Here is a 23681-nt window from a genome sequence, read left to right as displayed (position 1 = left end):
ATTTCTTCGTATGCAGCATGCTGGATGTAAGCCTTGGGGGGTCTTCCCCTAAGAGTCGGGCGGTAGAGGAGGAGTTCCGATTTTTCTGGCGAGCAGACGAGACTGGTTCCGACGAGGTACTCCTCCACCACCTCGACCGCGGTCTGTAACCGCTGTTCGATTTCTCTGTCGCTTTCCTCGGACACCCAGATCGTAATGTCGTCCGCGTATATTGTGTGATGCACTCTCTCGATGGCGTTGAGGCGCTCGGGGAGGCCGATCATAATGAGATTAAAGAGCATCGGCGAGATGACCGAGCCTTGCGGGGTGCCGACGCTGCCTATGTTCCTGTCTTCGTATGCGAGTTTGCCCAGCGTTAAGGAGGCTTTCCTGTTTGTGAGGAAATCCTGAACATAGCTGTACGCTCGGTTTCCTAGATTGAGTGCGGCAATGCTGCGTAGTATGGCTGCGGAGCTACGTTGTCGAAGGCTTTCTTCAGGTCTAATCCTAGAATGGCCCTGGTACCTCTTGTCTTGTTGTCGAGTATCTGGTGCTTGATTTGCAACATTGCATCCTGCGTGGAGAGATGAGCTCGAAACCGGAGCATGGTGTCCGGATGCGATTCCACGTCCTCCAAGTGTGCGTTGATCCGGGTGAGAGAGGTGTGCTCCATCAACTTGCCGACGCACGACGTAAGGGATATTGGTCGAAGGTTGGCCAGATCTGGGGGCTTCCCTGGTTTGGGGATGAGCACCATTTTTGCTCTTTTCCACTAGTCGGGGATGCATCCTCGGGTCCAGTAATCGTTAATGTACTTCGTCAGTTCGGAGATGGTCTCGTTGTCCAAGTTACGAAAGGTCTTATTAGTTACGCCGTCCGGTCCCGGGGCCGACTTGCTGTTGAGCTTTTGCAAAGCGGCCCGGATTTCCGCCTCGCCAAAGTCTCTGTCCAGAGAGAAATTGGTTTTTCCCGTGTATTCCCCGTGTTGAATAGTCGGGCTGTGCGGGGCGTATCTGTCGCAGAATACGGAAAGGATTTCTTCCTCGTCCTTGACGTGTGTGTGTATTAGCTTGCGCATGGTTTCCCTATGTGTTGCCTTGGTCTTGGTCGGGTCTAGTAGGTGTCGGAGCAGGCGGCATGTGTAACCGGTGCCAATCCGTCCGTCCATCTCGTTGCAGATCTCATCCCATTGTTGTTTACTAAGAGTTCTGCAGTGTTCTTCTATTTGTTTGTTGAGTAATGCTATGCGTTTCCTCAACTTCCTATTGTGTCTTTGTTTCTGCCACCTGGCTTGAAGCGATTGTTTGGCCTCCCACATGTGTACCAGGCGGCTGTCGATCTTCTCGACGGGAAGTTTTGGCGTCACGGTCTTTGTTGCTTCAGCCATCACGTAAGCCATCACTTTTTCGGCCCATTGTTGAATGTCTGTGATGGGCGCGTGCGTCATTCCGGCTCGATTCTTGCGGAACTGGTCCCAGTCAGTCCATTTGAAGATTTTGTTGGGGTCGATGTTTAAATTCTCCAATAATTTCGTTTCGAGAATTCTGTGGTGAATACCAAGGTCTTCGAACGTGTTATTCCAACTCGCTCCTCTCGCGTTCTTCACTAATGTTAGATCGGGCGTGGTGTCTCATGTCAGCCCGATTCCCATTCTGGTGAGGGAGCTGGGGTCGGGGATGAGGGTCAGGCCTGTCTCCTGTATATCCTGCCATAAAGCCTGGCCTTTGGCTCTCGTACAGGCGTAGCCCCACGCTCCGTGCGGGGCATTAAAATCTCCCCTGATTAGTAGGGGATGGGAGCCCGCAATGTCGGTGGCCGTCCTAAGAAGGGTTAGGAAGCGCCGTCTTATGTGCGCAGGGTTGCTGTGTAGATTGAGGATAAACGTGCTGTATTGGCTCTTGCTTTTGGGTATAATTTCTACGAATACTTGTTCAATCTGCGCTACCTTAATGTCGTGACGAACGACCACTAAGCCTTTCCTGACCAAACTAGTTACCGCTTGGCTCTCCCCGGATGGGGGACCGATGGCTTGGTAACCGGGTAGTTTTGCTAATTCGTGTGTTTCTTGTAGCATTATTACATCGAGTTTTGATTTGCTTGTAAGGTATTGTTGCAGGACCGCTTTTTTTGCGGGATAACTCCTGCAATTCCACTGCCATATCGTTAGCGCACCTCTTTTACCGTGTTTGCCTATATTGGTCTGGTCGTGGGGTGGCGGTCTGAACGACCCCAGATGCTGCTGCGGTGTTTGCAGGGGTGTCCTGGAATTGATTACATGCGGCCCCAGCTTAGGGGGGCCCTGCGTTGGTAACTGGCTGCAGTTTGGCTACCCTAAGACTTAGGTTCGCCAAGTTGTTTTCGAATTTGTCAAGTCTCGACATTATGGTCAAGACCGCCAGCGTGAGGCTGCCGACGGCTTCCGCTTGTTCTTTGAGTACATTTTGCATTTCTGTTAATTTCTGCCCTAGGTCTGCCAGTTGTGATCCGGTTTGGCTGCTAACGGCTGGAGCCTTTCTCTTAGGTGGCGGAGGGTTGTCGTCCTCCTCCATGCTATTATTAGGGGTTACCGCAGACGCACCTGCACTACAAGTACTCAGACGGGGATATATCTCCACCCTTCGGCTATTCTTAAGATCCTGGATTTCTCTCGTGAGTTGTGAGAATAATTCTCTCAATTGCGCATTTTCCCGTCTCATTTCTGCTATTTCCTTAGAAGGTGCAGTCTCCTCAGATCCACCGCGGCGCGACGAGCCTATGACCGCGTCTGCCCAGCTCACCTTGTTGGTGGCCTCTTCTACCACCGGGCCGGCTCCGCTGCAGCGGGACCGAGAACGCGTACGTATTCTGGATCTAGTTCGGGCCGGTCCGGGTGCGCGGCTCCGTGATCTGGACTTTCTGGTTCTCGAGCGGGCCCTCGATCGAGCGTGAACGGGGCCTGGCCTCCCGGGAAGGGCATCCAACTGATTCCCTCGTAGCCTCCGATGCTAGGAATTCTTCCTGTTGTCGTTGTCTTTCCCAACGTCGTCTCTTGACTATATATAGCGTCTTGAAGCGAGCCTTGGAATTCTTATCGGCCGTTAAGTGCTCACCCCCGCAAAGCTGGCAAAGGCGGTTGCACTGGTGGTCGAGACCTGGGTTGGCCGTGCCGCAGCGTCTACAGATGCGGTCCTGCGGAATGGGGCACACGTCCATGCGGTGGCCCAGTCTGCCGCATTGGAAGCACAGGTCGAGTTGTTTTCTGTACAACGCGCACCTGATGAGTGCGCCTCCGTAGTGGACGAAGGAGGAAACTTTCAGTCCGGAAAACAGCACGATAACCGTGGTGGTATTGCTGAGTCGTTTCGCAGCGATTGCCGTAGGATTCTTGGGGGTAACGACCTGGGCGGTGATGTCCCAGGGTGAATCTTCGAGAAGTATACCCCTGATGACTCCTTTGGAAGTTAAATCGGGTGCCGATTCGCATGCGTTGGTCTCATAGGCCTGGCCGTTGACCACGAGGCGCTCGACTCTTTGATATCGGTCTGCGTTGGCTTAACTGAGGGTACTCACTACGATAATGTTCTGTGTACGTTGAGGCACACGGTGCCTTCTTGCCCGTACTCCCTGGGTATGTCAGCAGATTGGTAGACGCACGAGGCTACTCGGGCCGCTCTTAATTCGCCAATCTTGAGGCCTCCCTTTGGGCGGATGATAATCTTGAAATCACCCTTCGGTACATATGGCATGCGTCTGGCCTTGATTAACTGCTGTTTCAGCTTCTGCCCGCGCTTCTGGTTCATGCCGCCGGTGGCGAGGTGGGCGCCGAGACTGCTCGTATTGGATCTCTCCACGGCTTGCTATTTCGAGTCGACGGTACTCCAGCCCGTGCCGGCCTCAAATTCTTCTTGGGAAATGTTGTGCCCTTGCACGAGAATCTCCATTTCTTCCGTCTGCGAGCGAGCGCCACGTGTACTCTTTTTCGCAGGTGCGCCTATAGGCCTAGGCTCGCGGCAGCCACCGCGGCGGCTGCCGGTGTGGCACAGACGAAAATTTGGCGTAGAAGTTCGAAAAATGGGATTCCCACCTTGAAGTTGGTATGGGCAGAATCTTGGTAACTTGCTGCGTGAGATGGTAGCAAAAACTCGTTGATTTTCAGTCTGAGAAATCATTGAGAAATCACTTCCCTGAGAAATCATTGAACGAAGGCAGAGCCGACGTGAATTGCATCTGCTTTCTTCGGCCACCTCTTCTTCTTCTTAGTTCTGTTGGTCTTTTAATTCTCTCACCATTACTATATTTGATGTACCGTACAGGCAATATTTTCAAGTTTAACATGTTCCTATTGTTTAGTTTTTGTCACAGGATTGATTTTTGATGGTATGTGTCGTTATTCCTTTTTGTGTTCTTTTCAAGCCTCTATATTATTTGTAACCTAGCTTATAGGCAGGCACCATGCGATTAAATCTCGCATTTTCATTCTGCTTCTTGCAGTTGCTGTGACATCAATTTCTAAATAACTCTAGTCTGTTCATCCGATAGCATGTGCTCTTTACTGTGAAAAATAAGAAACTTTAGCAGACTTCGCGTTCTTGCTATTCGTCATTGTATGCGTACTTACGAATTTAGTTTATGCATGTTCTAGTCATTGTTGATCAATTTCTAGTTCATTAAGAATTCTTTCTGGTAGTTTTAGTCATTATTTATGTGCTTTTAATTCGATTTACTTTGCATTTCTCATATATTTTGCTGAAACCTTGCATAAGTATTATTTTTGCAATAAAGTGTTGCTTCAATTGTGATATGCTCATTTCATGCGCTCTTGGCACAAAAGTCCTGGTCTGGCCGATTGTCAAGATTTCATTGTCAAGATTTCCGCATGTCATTCGCATTTTTGTTATAAACATCATTGCTGCATACCAAAGGCGGCACTGCGGATTCATTTTCGTGGACATGTTCCTTTTGAGGTGACTTGGTCAAGGATGCGTCGGCTGCTATGGGCAACAGGGCTTGGCACTGCGCCGGAGCTCAGTAGCACTAGACACTGACGCTTCGACTCATTTGGAAACCACTAAAACGAGCTTCAGATTATCGTAAACCTTTGAAGACTACTTCTAGACCAGCTTTTAGATAACGTCTTAAAAATGTTTAGAAATCATATATGAAGAGCCCTGGCAAAGGGAATATTTTTGTCTTTCCCAATCCTATTTCAATACCACCTTTTCGAATACGTTTTGAAGAGCTGTTCTAGATCGTCTGAAAGAGGTAATTAAGCCGGATATTAGCAGACATTTACGACGCTTTAACAACGAAGTTGTTTTACTCGTGTCTTCTATAAATCGTTTCTCTCCTCTCGGATAAACGATATAAAAACGTTATATACCTCTTTTGTGCTACCTGGTTGGTGGCGCCACTGTCGAGCAGCCACCTCACTTTCAAGAAAGAGCAAGGGGCAATGACCCCCACGTGGAGGCCAGGCGAGGTAACTGAATTTCCAAGTAGTGGGCGACAACATGCAGTGACAGACGAGTGTGTACCGCTCGTTGAAGGAGCTACAGCCTTGCACATTGTTTTGAAAGAATCCAAACATGTTGAGATATACCAGATAAATTTAGATAATTATATTATGGGGTTCTACGTGCCAAAATCATGATCTTATTATGAGACACACTGTAGTGGGAGACTCTAGATTAATTTTGACCACCTGCGGTTTAACATGAACATAAGTATAAGTACATGAGCGCTCTTGCATTTCGCCCCCACTGAAATGCGGCCACCGTGGCCAGGATTGCACCAACGACCTCAAGTCAAAGCTCTGGGCTACCACAGGGAGTGGAAATAATATATTTCGTTGTCTAAATCCTGACAGAAAATTCGTAGGCTGCCTAAAGTCAGACATGCTTACTCAGTGACTGGTAATTGTAGTACACAGTGACCTCCTCCATGTGTTCGTTCAGTAACTCAACTGCCTGCGCAATCGCAGTTTTCTTGACCATAATCATTCAGAGGAGTCTCCACTTACATTAGTCTTTCTCATCGCAGACTGAAAAAAAAAAAAACTGTTGTACCATATAGCATTTGAATAAAACAAAGACTCGTCAACTTCGAATAGTGAATTTCCCAATCTTGTCATGTTTGTGTCAGTAATTTCAGTTGGAGGCCAACTGAAATGAAAGTTCACCTTGGCTAAATTTTTCGTGAGTCGTCTATACCACTGAAGCAATCTTGGGAAAACCACAGGACTGGTAATTGCATAGTTTTTTTGTGTTAGCAGCCTTTAAACAGCACCTAAGCAGACAACTTGTGCACCTGGTGGTTTTTGTTATGACGGGGATCCCGGCACGCCGCCTCCAGGAATTTTCAGCATGCTGCGGCCACCCATGCAAAAGGATAGACAGTTGGGCGAGTTGGTACGGTAGCATGATTTTGGCTTCTAGCGCGAAGTGAAACACGGACACAAAAAGGAGCAGACAGGACGAGCGCTAACTCTCAACTAAATTTTTATTATTATTATTTATTATTATTGTTAGATTGCGAATTTTCAGTACCTTCGCAATACGTGTACTAATCTGAAGTAATTTTTGTTCTTTGACTTCGATACCCTCTGATATGTTAAACTGATGCTTTTTACCTTGTCATGTTCTTTTGCTACGGTTTTTGCAATCACCTATATATATGTTCTGCGTTTTAATAAAAATTTAGTTGAGAGTTAGCGCTCGTCCTGTCTGCTCCTTTCTGTGTCCGTGTTTCACTTCGCGCTAAAAGCCAAAATCAGGCCACCCATGGGTGCTGTCTCATCATGCCGAGCAGCACATTCTTGTCCATGCCTCATTTCCGGTGACAGCAATGGCAGCATTTCTTAACTTTCCTTATCAAAAACTACGAGTTTTGTAAACGTGATGCTTCCGCTCATATTGCAAACATATTAAACTAAGTTTTTTGTACGTGGTTCAAGATTTCGCTGCAGTTGGCCTTTAAGGCCAGCCAGAGAGCTTATGCTCCATGGATGTTCTGCCACTCTTCTAACAGTTGAACCATACAGAAGCATGGCTATGATCAACGGCTTCATCTTCAAATGCTCGCTTCAACATTCAGCAGGTCTCTGATGGAGCCTTTTCCAGACGGACGCAAAACTTGAGACATATTCTTTGTACTTTCAAGTTGCTTACGATGGCCAGTATTAAACACTGTCAACATATCATAACAAATGTGCACTATGTAAATTCATGGCGTTAATCGTTGACAAGAACTTCCACATTAGTTTCAGGTCCCATTTACATTGGTAAAACAGCTTACCCGTCTGCAGTGAAGCATGGTTCTCAGTGCTTTTGATGTGATGCCCTTTGAAATAGAAACCTCATGTTTCTCTTTCAGAGTACTCACTCAGTGATAGCATTACTGCAGGGCATGAACACTGCATGAATGCTAAGGCATACAAACAAGAAAGGCCACTTCCTTATTAGTGCAACATCAAAAAGTGTTAATGTTGTGTAACTTGCACATACCTACTTTGCCAACTTCTTTCCCTTGTCCAGGGTGCACCCGCCGTGGTTGTTCAGTGGCTATGGTGTTGGGCTGCTGAGCACGAGGTCGCGGGCTCGAATCCCCGCCTCGGCGGCCGCATTTCGATGGGGGCGAAATACGACAACACCCATGTACTTAGATTTAGGTGCACGTTAAAGAACCCCAGGTGGTCGAAATCTAAGGAGTCCTCCACTACGGCGTGCCTCATAATGATAAAGTTGTTTTGGCACGTAAAACCCCATAATTTAATTTAATTTCACCAAGGTGCGCTGTCGCAGCGCACCTTCGACAAGCTAAAAAGAAGTTATACTAACATTGCAACAAATATGAAGTTCTTAGATACGCTTCTTCTATTCAGGCAACCACAAAAGACATCGAAACCTACAGTGGAGGTGCCTAATTTCATCGAAAAGGACTTTCACATACATCTAAAGATATAGACCTGCCAAGCAAAGAATTGAAAAAAAAAAGCATTCCATTGAAGGCCAAAAAATACTAAAGTTTGATGAAAAATACTAAAGATTGATTGATTATTCAGTATGTTGACTGTTCATTGATTGTTCACAGAATTCTTTCTGTAGGGATGCAGTAACAGGCATCTTGCTCTACAGCCACAGCAGCAACGATTTGCGCCGCAGAAAATCATAAATGTTTATTAAGTTTATTAATGAAACATTCACCTAACAGCTCTCCACATTTCGATTACCGTTACAGTTCAGTCTACTTAAAGCGATACCACATATAATGATATATCGGCTATAGCGATCAGCCGACTTAAGAGTAGACAGTTTTAGTTTAGCGTACGCTATACCATTGCGTGCGCTATAAAATAGCGGGTCGTCACTGCGCATGCGCAGAACGCTAAAAGACCCATAGCGTATAGCGTATGCACGCTATTCGTCAGATTTAGCGTTAGCCTCTTTGCGTGGTTTTCGGAGTTTGCGTGAAACACGGCGGCGGACCCGGCTGCCGGCTTCGAATCGTATTTGGCGTTGGTTTTGTAAAATGCACTTCGTTCGTAGCAAATCATTGTGCAAACGGCTTTCGCTTAGTCTCAGGCTGCTTCGACGAAAGAGTACTATGGATAACCTTGTGGGGTTTTCGACATCGCTTCTCGTTTCGAACGAGTCGAAGCTTAACGAAAGAATGATGGATGGATGGATGTTATGAGCGTCCCCTTTGGAACGGGGCGGTGGGTTGAGCCACCAAGCTCTTGCTATTATACTGCGCAATGTCCTGCCTAAGTTAAACAATAAAAAAAGAAAAAAAGCACTATGAACTCCCACAACCAAATTTTCTGATCCCCTATTGCGAACTGTGCTTTTCTACGCCTCCGTTTTTTGTCGTTTTCCTACTTTTCTTCCCCCAATCCTCCAATCGCCTCTTATTAATCACTATTGCGGACATGTTTACTTTTCCACTTCTGTCGCTGAACCCAAGGGCTTCAAGGAAGCCAGTGGTGCCTAAATCGACCGCTGGGGAGACGTCTTCACATTCTAATAAAACATACTCCATAGTTTCCCTAGCTTTACTGCAGCAAGCACATGCTTCTTGTTCCTTCTTATATCTCGCTTTATAGGTGCGTGTTCTAAGGCATCACGATCTCGCTTCGAAAAGTAATGAGCTTCCCTTTGAGTTATCATAAATGGTTTCTTTCCTGATTTCGTTTTTTCCTCTTAAGTAGTTACTCATGGCAGGTTTCTTTTCCATTGCCGCCACCCATGATATTATTTCAGCCTCTCTGACTTTCCGCTTGACCGTCTTTGTTGCTGTGTTGCCCACGCTACAGGCCGCATACTTGCTGGCAGTGGCGTAGCTAGGTCGTCTGGAACCCGGGGCCCATAGGTCTTCTATCACCCCCCCCCCCCGGCTGTAGTCGAGGAAGGCGAGGATATCAACAAGTTCCGGGTGTCTTCAGACGTATATGACACCCCCCCCCCCCCCTCCTCTGGCCCCTTGCACCCGGGGCCCCCGGCCCCCCCTGTTGCTATGGTGTCTACCAACTGGGAAAACTGGGAATTCTCAGTGTTATTGAGTAGTCTGGAAAAACTCGTCGAAAACTCAGAGATTTGTGCCTCTATATATCAGGGAAAATTAGCTGTAATTTTATTGAAAGGGTTGGAAGTTGCGGTAATGCTGGCTCGAGTAACAGACATTAATCGTAAGGAATTATCGTCTTTGACGCCCTGTCGTCGGCTGGAATAGTCGTCAGTGTACAGTCAACGACAGACTTTCCGGATGCCCGATAATTTGGACGGCTTCGCGCGGCACCCCCACGTACCCAACAGAATCCTTCGCCGTCCGCTTTCCGGACTTTTTGGCGTGACCGCAGGTCCGAAACGGCATTTATCAAAGCCACCACCACTGCCGTTTTGATTACCTCGCCGCCTCTTGCCGGCGCTCTCGTTCGCAGATCCGCTGGCAGCCGTATACCCACCAGCCGTATACCCGCCTGGCTGCTTCGACGTTCGCTATGAAGCTTCTTGCCGTTGATGATCGAGTGCCTTGTTTTTCATTGAAAGAATTCGCTGCTGTCAGCAATGGCGCACCGACTCCGCCTTTGTGCATGGTCCTCGCGATTGGCTTAGAAACTTGGAAAGCACGATGCGTTGCATAATGCCGGTTCCCGAAAGTCAGCTTCGCCTCTGTACATAAGTGTTACTTGGTGAAGCATACGCAAAAGTATTGCAGTGAAGCATAACAAGCGTGGGAAGGGCTATTGCCACGGGACACAGTATGTATTCCTTGAGTATACATGCGTGCACCCGGTATCGCCTATCACAGTACGAGCACCGATATGCCTAATACGTGTACAGACAGGCCTTCAGAGCGTTTTCGAATGTGCCTGTGGCGGTTTGAGCCCTTAAGGGCAGTAAATGACATGCATATATTTTTTTCCAACTGGCCGATTTTTCGGATGTTTTCCCCAGTCCCTAGGGTGCTGGTAATCTTCCTAGTTGTTTTCCTCCACTGTGAATAAATGTTTTTCCTGTACAGATACCTGAACACTCTCCCAGCCTATTAGTTTCTTCCATATCCCTCAGGCGTTCTTCATACTCAATTTTACTGCGAGCTTCCCTCACTTCAAAACTAGTACAGCCCATATCACCCTTCACAGCTTCATTTGTAGTCTTCCTGTGAGCACCCAATGCGAGGCGACCCACTGATTTTTGGTTCCCATCGAGTCCTGATTGTACCCCTGATTTAAAGCAAACAGCCGCATTTCCAAAAGTAAGTACTGGAACCATTACACCTTTCCACATCCCTAGGAGGACCTCGTACCTATTGTATCCCCATAGCGCTTTGTGCTTCATTACCGCTGAATTTCTCTTTCCCTTCACCGTTATTGTTTTTCCTGTGTTTCCATATATCTATTGCCTTCGTTTATTCATATACCAAGGTATTTATACACTGTTACCCGAGGTATTTCTTGGCCCTGTATCTCCACTGTCTGTTCACTGTTCTCATTGAATACCATAACACCTGATTTTCTAACACTAAATTTCATACCTAAATTGTTGCCTTCCTGTCCACAGATATAAGCCAGACGTTGCAAATCCCTTTGCTTATTAGCTAAAAACACAATGTCGTCCGCATAAAATAAACCTGGGAGTTGCTGCTCTATTACTGTGCCTGCCTGTTTGTATGAGAGATTAGACCCGATATTACTTCCTTCTAGCGCCCTCTCCATCCTCACCATGTACATCATAAACAGCAGCGGGGATAAAGGGCACCCCTGCCTCAGTCCCTTGTTGATATGAACTTTCTCCTCGCTCCTCCTCCCTTCCCATTCAACGCAAACGGTATTTTCTAGGTAAATCTCTCTCAAAAGCTGTAGACAATCGTTACCTAAGCCTTCCCCTTCCAGAATATCCCACAAAATGCTGCGGCCTACGTTGTCGTAGGCTCCTGTAATGTCTAAAAAGGCCACATACCACGGTCTGCTTTCTGCTTTTGATATTTCAATAGACTGAGCAAGAACAAACAAGTTATCATCCAAACGCCTACCTATTCTGAAGCCATTCTGAAGCCATTCGGAAGATATTCGAGACGTCAGCGCTACCTATCGCTACGGTCGATATGGCCTCTGAGATTCAAAGACCTCGCAGGCCGACTGAAACTGTAAAGAAACGTGCGCTGCTTAGCGTAGCGTATAGCGTATGCGTACGCTAAACGAAAACTGTCAAGTGTCAACTTATATTATGCATTCGGGCCACGAGAAAAAAAAAACATATATAACGATACGTTATTCACCGCATATCGGATATAAAGATCAAAATTTTGTCTACTGGACGGTGTTTTTCATCCAGAATAATCGTGAAATTTGCATTCCTAAGTTCCTTTTAAACGACCGATGCCGAGACGGGGCGAGACGTTTGCCTATGCGCGTTCCTATCTGCCGCCATTAACCGCACAGCGCGTCCCCCCCGCGTGGCACAAGATGGCGCTAGCCGCCTCGCGTCCGCGTCGATCGAGCTTCGCTTGTGAGGAGAGGAAAAAAAAGCAACGTGAAGCGAAGTGGCGTCCCCCTTCGCTTCAGCTGTCCACTCAATCCGCCCGGTTGATAGAAGGCACCGCGGGCAAAACGCAATGGTGTATCGCTTGAGGCAAAGCAGCAAATTTTGCAAGGCTCAATGTGTCACAACTCACACAAGAGCGCCGCGATCATGACGGTCACAACCCGGAGCCATGCCGATCAGGACCCTGCCGTTGACATTACCGAGCACTGCAAGCACGTCACTACTAACGACAAAACAGCTGGTGCTTCGATGGATGAGTTTGTGAATGCAGATAGTGCTGCCTCGTTATGCGAAGAGATCGGGGCGATCGTTGTCGTGACAGACGGCGGCTTTGTCCGTGGGGGCGACGAGATTGACAATGACCCCACGAAACACGCAAGCAGCTATTTGATGTCTAAAAGATGTCTTGAACGGTTAATTCAAAAGCCTAGTAGCTGTCTTGATCAAGACATTTTGTAGCCATGGATGTCTAGAAGTACTTCAGTAAGCCCTGGTAACGTTACGCTAAAAGTTGGCTAATGGACAGCTTGACAAGAACAACTGAAGACTTTTATTAGACATTCCCTCAAATTTTTGCGGCAGCTGTTACAGTAACACGACGTTTGCCCACAGTTACAATTTATTTTAAACGATGCATGGACATCAGAAAAAAAAGGTTTATATTGTCGGATAGAGTGATGCACAGGTAGTTTTTCCAGATGTGAACCATGGGAATAGTGTAGTACGACCTCACTGGTCAATTAGTGCTTTTTAATTAGACCAATCAATTGAATGCCGCCTGTCAGAATTATTTTGCAAATAAAACAAGATCTGTATTGTATGATGATATCATTCCAATGTTCACCCATTGACCTAAACAAGAACATCTCTGCATGAAACACGTCATTATTGACAAAACTTCGCCCTGCTGGGTCTCCACCAAATTGAAATAGCTTCTAGCAAAGAAAAATTGTCAGTGATGCTGCAGTTCAGGCAAAAATTACATCCTGGTTTCAGCTACAGGGGGCACAATAGCATTACACCAGTATACGAAACAGAACACTGTGCTGCAATGAGTTAAGAAATAAAGGATAGTACACATCTGGAAAAACACTCTGCGAACCACTCTAATTAGCAATATAAGTATATTTTTTTCTGATGTCCATGCTTCATTTAAAAGTAAATTGCAACTTACTTTGTGGGTGCCTCTTGTAAGTAACGCCACATGCTTGCACAGCATCACGCAGAAATAATGGCCAGTTCTTCAGCATATCATCCATTAGTGAATTCCTTGTACGTTGCATGTCACCAGAACTGAAAGATAAATCATAATATGCTGTTATTTTTTTTTTCATAAACTGTACGATGAGCTTTTCATGCATAAAAGATGATTGCAAGCGAAAATGCAGCAAGACATCAACTTCACACCATGTCACATACTTATACTTTATTACCTAATAAATTAGAAAAGACGCAGAAAGTGTAATCAGCAAGAGTGACAAATAGCAGCAAAGGTGATTATGGATAAATCTTCAAGATGATTGCCGCCGCTGCCAGAGTAGGCCAGCCTTCGTAGGAGAGCACTTGCTGCCCACAAAAGCTTGCTGTCACAGGCCACGCGTGACGGTTCTTGTAGACATAGGCAAGCAATACCTGCACAGAAGAGGAAAAAGAAGGCGAGGGAGGAAATGGGAATATTGAAATCGGAACTTCAATTAGTAATATGTGCTAAGTAAGAAGTTTGCTCATATTAAAAATAAATTTAAGCACTCCTTTCTCTGAAATTATGGGTATCTTAAGGTATGTATGCGATGATGTTAAAATGACTAGTATATTTCCTATCATAAGAAGCCAACAAACACTGACACCAAGGACAACATAGGGGAAATTACTTGTGCTTAATAAATGAAATAAAGAAACGATAAATTAATGGAAATTAAAGTGGATGAAAGAACACCTTGCAGCAGGTGGTAACCGAACCCACAACCTTCGGATTTCGCGTGCTATGCTCTACCAATTGAGCTACAGTGGCGTCGTTTTCCCATCCACTTTCTTGGATATTTATGTGCTCTAGTAGAACCCTGGGAGTGTTAGCCAGCGCAACAACTCGGAGACCTTGTTCCTGCCATATAGTCATTAAGTTGCATAGCAGAGTCAGCCTTTAAATTATCATATGGTGTTTTGTGGCTAAAAAGCCACTTATCAACCTGTGAAACAAGTCTGAGAAGCTTCCTGCAAAATATAATCAGTTTAAAACAGTAATTCACTCTGCAGGTAAATGATGTACTAACTTAATTAAAAAGTTTAATTGCATTTATATTGTTAAACTAAAAGCAAGTTTGACATTTTGCACTGCCTAGCTGTTGCCTTCGTTTCAAACTTAAACATGACACAGTACAGAGTAACCAGGTAGCAAGCAAAGGAGGACTGGTGATAAATTAGTGTTCCAAAGCAACACTCCTAGCTGGATCAATCACTTTTCCTGATATATTTTCATGTGACCCTAATTGGTTTAGGGCAATACCTCACACAAATGATGCAACACCTTGGATGATGCGTCACACAAAATTGAAAGTATCTCATGATGTGATCAAACGATAACATTGCCCACTGTCTTGGAAGTGTTAACATGCTGTTTGCGCAAGAAAGTGCAAAGTGATTCAGATAGGTAGCAAATTCATCAATGCATCTATAGCCTCAGGTAATTCTGAGAATCTATGTTGACTCGCAATTGAGAAGCCACTGCACACAAAAAGGTGTATTCAAGTAATGGTCCATGCTGAATAATTTCCCACCTAGTGAACAGGCAAATGTGGCCGGCTAATGGGCTAGGGCAAATAGATTGCTAAATTCTGATAACACCTCCAATGATATTATTGAAATAGGTGATAAAAAACAGCACAGGTAAAATTGCAGTTATGACAAAATTTTAAAAGCACCTCTGCAAACTGCTGCAACCCTGAGCATCATGCCTGTTCTACACGCACATATGTTGCAGCGCAATCTACATCTCAGACGCAGGCGCCTCCACACATCACTTTGTGATCTCCTCACAATAAGGTTAAAAAAGTCTGGCACAAGCTACCTGATGTGATTCATTTTGCAAGCGCCAGCCAAGTGCTGATGGTGGTAGAGCGAAATTGAAGTTTGTCCTTGTATGGAAGCCTCGGCCCATGTTTTATCAATTCTAGCGGCAAAGCACACCTTTTACAGCACACATAAATCTTAAATTAGACTGCTTGCTGATGCTGTACAGTAAATTCCGGTAAAGAAACTAAATCACACAGAAAACATTTAGAATACCAAACTAATCAAATACTTGCTTGAATACATTTGTGCATTAGGGAAGCAAGGTGCAATGTACACTGTTGTAGCAAATTTTTACTCATGTATGGTATACTTGTATGACACAGCAGAGTTAATTTTTGAGTTCTTACATAGCAATGACTACCTACAGGTACATTTTGTAAGGCTTAGGGAAACTAATTATTAGTAGAACTGTGTATGTACACTGGCACTGAGAAATTGGTTATAATAGTGGCAGCTTATAATGGACCAGTGCAAAAAAATGCCCGTTTGTGAGACACCAACTAGCTATTTTACCACGAAGCACTCCCTGGCCTTAACCCATATAAAAAGCACTGGGAGGACCAGAGAGGGTACAGTACATTGGCTTACACTGATCATGATGAGGTCCCGTCATCCAGCTGGCGCCAAGGTACAAGAAGGATGTCCAGCCGTCTATAGAGTGAAAGGAACAAAATAAGATAGCATCAAGTCAGTTGAAAGGCAGATTTGCAATTACAACTAAGGTGACCCAGTCACCGTCATTCAATAATAAATGCCAAGCTGTCGTGTTTTCACTCCCAGATGAAGCACCTACTAGGTTAAAGGTTTTGCTGCTTATTTAGAACAAAACACAAGTGAAATTTGTACATCAGCAGACGATTTAATTTGGAATTGTATAGATGAAGTAAACATAGCAGTTAAATTTTTGTTTTGCTATAAAGTGGGAACGCTACAAACTGCATAGTCACTGACACACACGCGCGCACACGCAAGAACAAAAGGACACAAAATAGGGCGAGTTCAGTCTGGTTCAGCATTACAGCCGGCGCGCCGTCTTCGAATGCACTCCTTTCGGTTGGTTCGTGCTACGTTAACCACAAAGACTAACAAGCAGGGCAAAGTTCTGACTGGTGTTGCGGAAGTCGTGGAGCGCGGTAGTTCTGAACGGCTGAACACAAGCAGAACCCTCGTATAAAAGTAATTACGAAAACTCGCAGGGCAGAAAAGCCCATATATCAAGAACTGTCGCGGGTAACACCTAAAAATATTCACATTGTTGACGAAAAACGAAGTGCAATGTATTTCACTTACCGGAAAAAGTGTTATCCGAACGTGCGACGTACAAAGACGCACCGAGACACGAAGGCGGCGAACGCAGATCCCGCCATTGTGGTAGTAAGCCGTTGGCGAAAACACGCAATACAGCCGATGTCATGAAGCACTGATACAAAATACACGGCAAACAGCATCAGCACAGCTAAATGACTCCAATTAATATCCAGTATAAATGTACAGAACGGTTTAGAATGACGCACAACTGGCATAACGAACCCACGACCAGCCCAGGACCGAGACATTGCGGGCGGCAGTGGCCGTTTTTTGAAACTTCCTGCCTCCCAATGTTTCCAGCACAGAATGAGATGTCCGACAAATTTGGATTGTGTCGCCGAAGTGATCGCAGCGCGGTGGCTCTGTGACACCGCTGTGCAACGCCGGTGTTTCGCTCCTGCTGCTGTCAGTATACCTGCTGCGCGAGGATAGAATGGCTTCCAGGCGTCGTGTGCGCGCCCCGTATGGAAAACAATAACACGCCCTTGATTGTTGAAATTCTGGTGTGAAATTATTTAATATCAAAGCCAATTAACTTATGTTGCTTTCAACGAGTTCGATTTGTCTGTGGCGTCTTTTATTCGCTAACGCCGACGGCCGACGGTAACCGCACCTTTAACACGTCGTTTGGCATTTTATGCACTTTTAGACAAAAAGATCTACAAAAGTTCTTGAGTTAGACATTCTGAATGTGTTTACCAAAACAGACTCTAGTGACACCAGTAGTGGGTTTTGCCGCAGATAGAATATATACTAGCATATTCCAAGTGCTGAGGTTATGTTTAGAAGAAATTCTATTTTCAGTCTTATCATAGACCAAGACGTCTATAGCCGTTTGCAGCTGTTTCAAGAAGTTTTTAAGAGGTTCTGTGTTTCGTGGGACCCGTCTTTGACACCAAACCCGATGTTCATGCGAAGTGCACTGTCGTCTATCGAGTCACTAATTGATTTCATTAACGTTTAAATATTGCCAGTAGCGTTTGCACAGCAGCTGGACAATGCAGTTGTGAACCGGTAACTCCCGCGAAAGCAAGTGTGGATGTCCGACTATTTCAGCGCGCCTAACGCGTGATATACGCTGTGTATAGGTATAAATAAACGTTTTATTTTTTTACAGGCTACTTTACACAACGTCTATTTTTTAGCGCAAGTGGCAGCTTTGGTTTCGGAGCTACAAATGTGTGTTCGGTAACTTTGTTTATGGCGGTCCTGATATAGCGATGATCGGTTATAACGATTGGTATTTTAGGTTTTCTTGATATCGCTCTAAGTGGACTGCACTGTATACACTGGTTCTATCAGTTTATGCCACAGCCACGCGGGTTGGCTCGTAAAATCAACGGGCGCAAAAAAAGGGCCCTAGAAAATCACTCAGCGACTGTATTTTTCTTTCTTAAAGTTAGTTTTTTTTTTACTGTGTGCAAATGAAAATAGCAGAAAATATGCCTCAATACGACAATCGTGAAAAAGCACCAGAAGTCTGGCATTTTACGATAAAACCGTAAAAGCCGGCAGGTATGAAAATTTGTCAAAACTCACTCGTGTCACCCTCTCCCAAACGCTGCGCAAAAGGTTTATATTCCTGGCTGGAACTAAGTTACACCGCAAGCTCTGCAAAAAGATAAAAGTTACATGTTAAAGATAAATGTTCACGATCCTTTCGCATGACAATGCGTAGCTGCCGCTGTTTGCCAATTGCATCTATTTCCTCACACATGCATTGTTAGCGTACACTGACATGCAGCAAATAAGCATTAACAGACAGCGTTCTCAGATTTCTTCCTTTTATCACACGGCATGGCTGTTTACAATAGGTCAAGAACTACCCAGCCTACCTTTGCAGCGGTCGGTAGTACTGGCGAGATGGATTCTGAGTCCAGTGTGGAAGAATTAAGGATACACATATCCACCCAAATTGCGATATACCCTCGTTTCCTACTTTTTATTCACTGTGTCACACACAACTACAACATGCAGTAAGCCCGGATAAAGGAGACTGCAATGCGAACAGAAATAAAGAAGTCTGGAATAGGTGATGGTGGATATACAGTCGAACCCATTTATAAGAATATTCGAGTGCCAAGAAAATCCCATTGTTATAACCGATATTTCTTATAATCTGGTAGCAAAAAAAGAAAGCAGTGTGGACAAATATTCAAACATCTTATTTGGACAAAAAGAAGCACAGCTGAATTCATTTATGGCATTATTAACAATGCTATTCGTATGTAACAATGAGCAGCTGTCCCACCCTGAACTTTTGTACGCGTTCTATGGCAAAAATAAACCACTTACTACAATGTTGCCATGGAGCGTTATAGTCTATAACAATTAAATCTAGCTACTAGGTGTCTGCATCGGAAAGGAACGGAATGCGAAATTCAGGAAAAGAGAAACTCGAGCCAGATCACCACCCCCATCTTTGCACCCCTCGTCGCACCGGTCTCCACTCTACCTTCGACCCTCTTTCTGACGTTGGCGGGGTGGAAAAGGGACGGGACGAAGGCGAGCCGTGCAGGGTGCGCGACACAAAGGAGGGTGTCCCAAAGTGACTCGTGGTACTTCTTTCACTTGTTGTTGTTGTTGTTGTTGTTGTTCGAAGCAATGCCACGAAACCATGCCGTGCGGGAGTGGAAGACAAAGGCGAGCGAGAGAGAGAGAGAGAGAGAGAGAGAGAGTGCGTGTGTTTTCCGAGGTAATCTGACGAAGGCTGAAGTTCCTCAAAGAATAAAAGTAGTGCCATCCTTTGAACTTTGCCATCCCGTCGCCGGCTCTCCGCCGTTCTCCCTCCTCAGAGTAACCAGCTGCGTGTCTCCTCCTTCCTATTGGACTAGTGCAGTCACGTGACACCACGGGCTTGATCTCTTAGTTGCTTCTTCCTCGGAAGAAAAGCGCGCACTTTAATAAAGGCTCGCCGGCACCTATTTCATTGAAGCTGCCTGTATGCGTGCATACATGGCGATGCACGCCGGATGCAGTGCCTCTGTTGTTGGCGTGCTTACCTAAACAGCCCGCTTCCCGAGGGCTCCTGCTGTCCATGATGAGCTGCTGTGAATACACTTGTAGGAATTGATTCAGTAAAAGAAGCCATTTGGCTTGCACTTCGGACAAGGAGGCGTGTAGCAAAAATAATTTGAGTGCGTCAGAGTGACTGCATAAACTTTGACGAACGGCCACATTTGTGTCTTGTGAGGTAAATAGGAAGCTCCAAAATCGACATGGATACTACGAGCTATCCCACCCCGTGCTTGTCAAACATAATTTGTGCAAGACTGTGCCTACATGGCGAATAGTAACGAACCATTTTTCAGATGAGATATTCCACGACATGTACTTTATGGTTGCTTATTTATTTATTTATTTATTTATTTATTTATTTATTTATTCATTTATTTATATCGCAGCCTTATTGTAGAGCTATAGCAGGAGTGGGAAAAGTAGCAAATTAGCATAAACAAGGCAAACACAAGAAGAAAAAAAGAAACAGCTAGCGCAAATTAGCCATAAAAGTACCTGTGACTATCAACGCTCATTTAGTGGCAAGGAATGAATTATACCAGAGAATGGATTGAACATGAACGAAGAAAAGTTAAGCATCTGCTATTTTATGCAGTTTCTAAACAGGCAGAAGATAATCCGACTTGCACGTAGAGCACCACGGTGGAAAAAAAAATCTAGTCCTCTCAGGCAAATGATAACATAACGCAGCACTGCTGGTGCAAAGCTGTTTCTATTGATACTAGTGACTACACAGCAAAACAGCCCCATGAGCGTTACGAGGAACGACGCTTAAAGGGGCCAAGACACCATTGTCAAACTGTTCTCAGTTTACCTTTGCAACTGAGAATAGAGGGCCAAATATAGTTAGGCACACAAAAATACTGGGCTCTCAGAGCACATCTTAAATCAAAACTTTAATTTCAGACCACTACCGCTCAACCCATCCTACCGACAGCAACCACGATCTTGGCAAGGCTGACGTCACGCAGCCTTGCCAAAATTCAACTGTGACATTAAAAAATTCAAAATCAATTTATTTACTATACCGAATGTATTCAAAGTTTGCCAACTTGTTGGGAGACACATATGGTTGAACATGCAATGCATAATTTAGAGAGAGAGAACAACTTTAGCGAAAATGCCTGCAGAGCCGGTTAGGCTCCCTCCACGCAGGGAGGACAAGCTTTTACCGCGACGCGGCCACTACGTCAGTCTCGTGCATTGTGCTCCTCGAGATCTTGGTTCCTCGCTACTTGCGCGGATCCGAGAGGGCCGCCGCTCCCTTCCTGGGGGTGCTGCCCCCCTTCTCCTCGGTTTCGCGTGGTCGCTGCCTCTCTAGAGCTGCCGAGACCTGCTGGACGGCCTTGAGTTGTGTATCTTGGTCATAGCTCCTCGTTGCAGCCTCTAGCTGCGGCGGGATCGTCGTCTTCTCGCTGGCTTCTCGTGGATTTTTACTACAGTCCCAAAGAATGTGAGCCGCGGTGGCTCTCTCCTTAGCGCACAGTCTACACACGTCACTCGCGTACACGCTCGGACACACGTGCTTAGCTAGCACCGGGGTGAGCAGGGACCCCGTCTGTAATTGCCTGTATAACACTGCCTCCTTCCGGGTAAGCCCCGGGTGAGGTGGCGGCATAGTCTGTCTATTAAGTCTGTACCACTTCACTATTTCGTTGAAAGTGGTCATCTTGTCCTTGGCACTGCACCGCGACCAACACTCCGAGTCGGCCGTGCTTGCAGCTGCGCGGTTGGTTAGTCCTCGCGCGGCCGAGTTGGCCGTCTCGTTGTGGTTCACGTTCCCGCGTTCCGACACGTCACTGCCCATGTGGGCCGGAAACCACTTGATCACCACAGCGCTTTTGCGTCCGATGTCTTCGGCCTTGCGCAGTATGCGCACAGCCTCACTGCATACCCTACCCTTGGCGTAGTTCTTCACTGCCGTTATAGAGTCACACAACACTGTAGTGCATCCGGGGTCGGAGACGGCCAAGGCGATGGCCACCTCCTCCGCCCGGTGCGCCTCTCGAGTCCGGACGCTCGCCGCGGTCTTCGTTGCACCCGTCGATACCCCGACAGCCACCACCGCGTATGCGTCGCTGCTCCCTCGATACTCCGCCGCGTCCACGTAGACGGCGCCTTCTTCTCTGGCGTGGAGGTCCACGAGAGCTCTGGCCCTCGCCAACCTCCGCTCCTTGTTGTGTTCGGGGTTCACGTTCCTCGGGATCGGGCAGACCCTGAGCTTTCTGTTGAAGTTATCCGGTATAGGTAAGTCTTTCTGCTGCTTGCCCTCCCTCGGCTGGAGGCCAAGGTCCCGCAGTATCTGTCTTCCGGTTCTCGTTTCAGAGAGACGCTCGAGTTGCGCTGTTCTCTGTGCTTCGGCTATTTCGTCCAGCGTGTTGTGGACTCCCAGCGCCATGAATTTTTCGGTGCTCGTGCTTCCGAGGAGGCCGAGTGCCGCCTTATACGCCTTGCGTATGGTGGCGTCTATCTTGTTACGTTCGCTCGGCCTCTAGTTGTGGAAGGCGGCCACGTACGTTATGTGGCTAACTGCGAAGGATTGAACGAGCCTAGTCAGGCTCTCCTCCTTCATCCCCGCTCTTCTGTTGGACACCCTCTTGATGAGTCTCATTGCCGCGGCCGCATTGCCCGCGAGCTTGTTGACCGTTTCACCGTTGACTCGGTTTCGCTGGATGAGCAGCCCGAGCACTCGAATCTTCTCGACCTCCGGTATTACTTGTCCTCCCGCTGTCTTGACCGTGATCTTGGGCCGCTCGTACTTGACTTCCATATTCTTTCTTTTCCTGCCCGCTCCTGTCGGTAGAATCACCAGCAGTTCTGACTTGGCCGGAGAGCAAACGAGTCCAGACCCGCCCAGCTGCTCCTCGATGGCGTTGACCGCTTCTTGCAGCGTTGTCTCGATGTGTCCGTCGCTTCCTCCCGGTACCCATAGCTTAACGTCGTCGGCGTAGATGGTGTGCCGGACTCTCGCTACTCTTTCTAGCCGGTTGGCCACCCCGATCATCACGAGGTTGAAGAGAAGCGGGGAGATCACCGAGCCCTGCGGAGTTCCGACGCTGCCCAGCTTCTTCTCTTCGAGCTGCAGGTCTCCCGCGCAGATTGCGGTGGTCCGTTCCGTCAGGAAGTCTTTGATGTACTGGTATGTCCTTCTGCCCATGTTTAGCCTGGATACTTGGGCCAGGATAGCCGAGTGCCTCACTTTACCGAAGGCGCTCTGCAAGTCCAGCCCGAGTATGGCTCTGTTGTCCTGAGTGCCCGTCGTATCGTCGATGATCTCGTTCTTCAGTAAGATCATGGCGTCTTGCGTCCCGAGCTTCTTCCGAAACCCGATGATGGAATTTGGGTAAAGCTCCGATTCTTCCAGGTAACGCTGCCACCTGTTCATGAGAACGTGCTCGAGGACCTTTCCCACGCACGAAGTGAGCGAGATCGGCCTGAGGTTCTCTATGTTAGGCGGCTTGCCGGGCTTGGGGATGAGGATCGTCTTGGCTGCTTTCCATTGCTTGGGCAGCCTTCCTTCTTGCCAGCACTTGTAGAAGTTCGTGAGCGTTTCGATGGCCGCTTCGTTGAGGTTCTTGAGCGCTCTGTTGGTCACTCGATCGGGACCCGCGGCGGACCTGCCATTGAGATCCTGCAGGGCAACTCTGACTTCTCACGTCTGGATGTCTCGATTTAGCGTCTCGTTCTCGTTGCGTTGGTAATCCGGGTGTCTTTCCGTGGGGGTGGTCGGTAGGTACTTGGCGTCCAAGCGCCGTTTGACCTCGTCCTCCCCGTGTTCGCAGATTGCCTTGTGTAGGATTCTGGCCAGGTTGTTGTGTTGGTGGCCCTTGGTCTTGGTTTCGTCGAGGAGGTGCCGCAGCATGTTCCACGTCTTGCCCTTGTGCATGTGTCCGTCGGCTTCGTTGCAGGCCTCGTTCCACTGTTGGGTGCATAGCACCCTGCAGTGGACCTCGATCTGCCTGTTGAGCTCGGCGATCTTCTTCCTTAGACTTCGGTTAGTTCGTCGCTTCTGCCACCTAGCCTTTATGGACTGCTTGGCTTCTATCAGGTGGGCCAGCCGACTGTCCATCTTGTCTATCCGTTCGTCCGTCTCCAGCTCTTTGGTGGCTCCTTCCGTCGTCTCAACGACGTTGGCCGCCCATTGCTCGATGTCCGTAATGTCCAGTTGCACCGCGGGTAGCGCCTTTCGAAAGGCGTCCCAGTCCGTAATGCGATGCTTCCTTATGCCGCTGTTGCCTTGGCCTTCGAGCGGTACGACGACCTCCACGATGTAGTGATCGCTGCCCA

At 47.0% G+C, this 23681-nt stretch overlaps 1 protein-coding gene, 1 long non-coding RNA gene and 1 pseudogene across 3 annotated transcripts in view; all 3 read right to left on the bottom strand.

Moving 5' to 3' along the window:
• LOC129380905 (uncharacterized) overlaps window positions 1–18056 on the bottom strand; it is a 69748-nt gene extending 51692 nt beyond the window's left edge. For both annotated transcript variants that reach the window (XM_055063097.1, XM_072285930.1), the window contains exon 1: window positions 17916–18056. Coding sequence is in view for 1 of the 2 variants with exons in the window: in XM_072285930.1 (XP_072142031.1) it covers window position 17916 (1 nt within the window). In the remaining variant the exon portion in view is untranslated. The remainder of the gene's footprint in view (window positions 1–17915) is intronic.
• LOC140215315 (uncharacterized) lies at window positions 13479–16659 on the bottom strand. The gene is made up of 3 exons (XR_011892274.1): window positions 16359–16659; window positions 15657–15719; window positions 13479–13631 (listed from the first exon to the last, which is right to left on the bottom strand). It is a non-coding gene; the product is annotated as an uncharacterized lncRNA (long non-coding RNA).
• Window positions 18057–20564: 2508 nt separating the features above from the next.
• Window positions 20565–23463, bottom strand: LOC126548196 (uncharacterized; annotated as a pseudogene).
• Between the last annotated feature and the right edge of the window lie 218 nt (window positions 23464–23681).

Source organism: Dermacentor andersoni, chromosome 1 (assembly GCF_023375885.2).
Source record: "Dermacentor andersoni chromosome 1, qqDerAnde1_hic_scaffold, whole genome shotgun sequence".
NCBI classification, from domain to species: Eukaryota; Metazoa; Arthropoda; class Arachnida; order Ixodida; family Ixodidae; genus Dermacentor; species Dermacentor andersoni.
The sequence above is the reverse complement of the archived record's forward strand: the minus strand, read 5'-3'. Positions and strand labels throughout refer to the sequence as shown.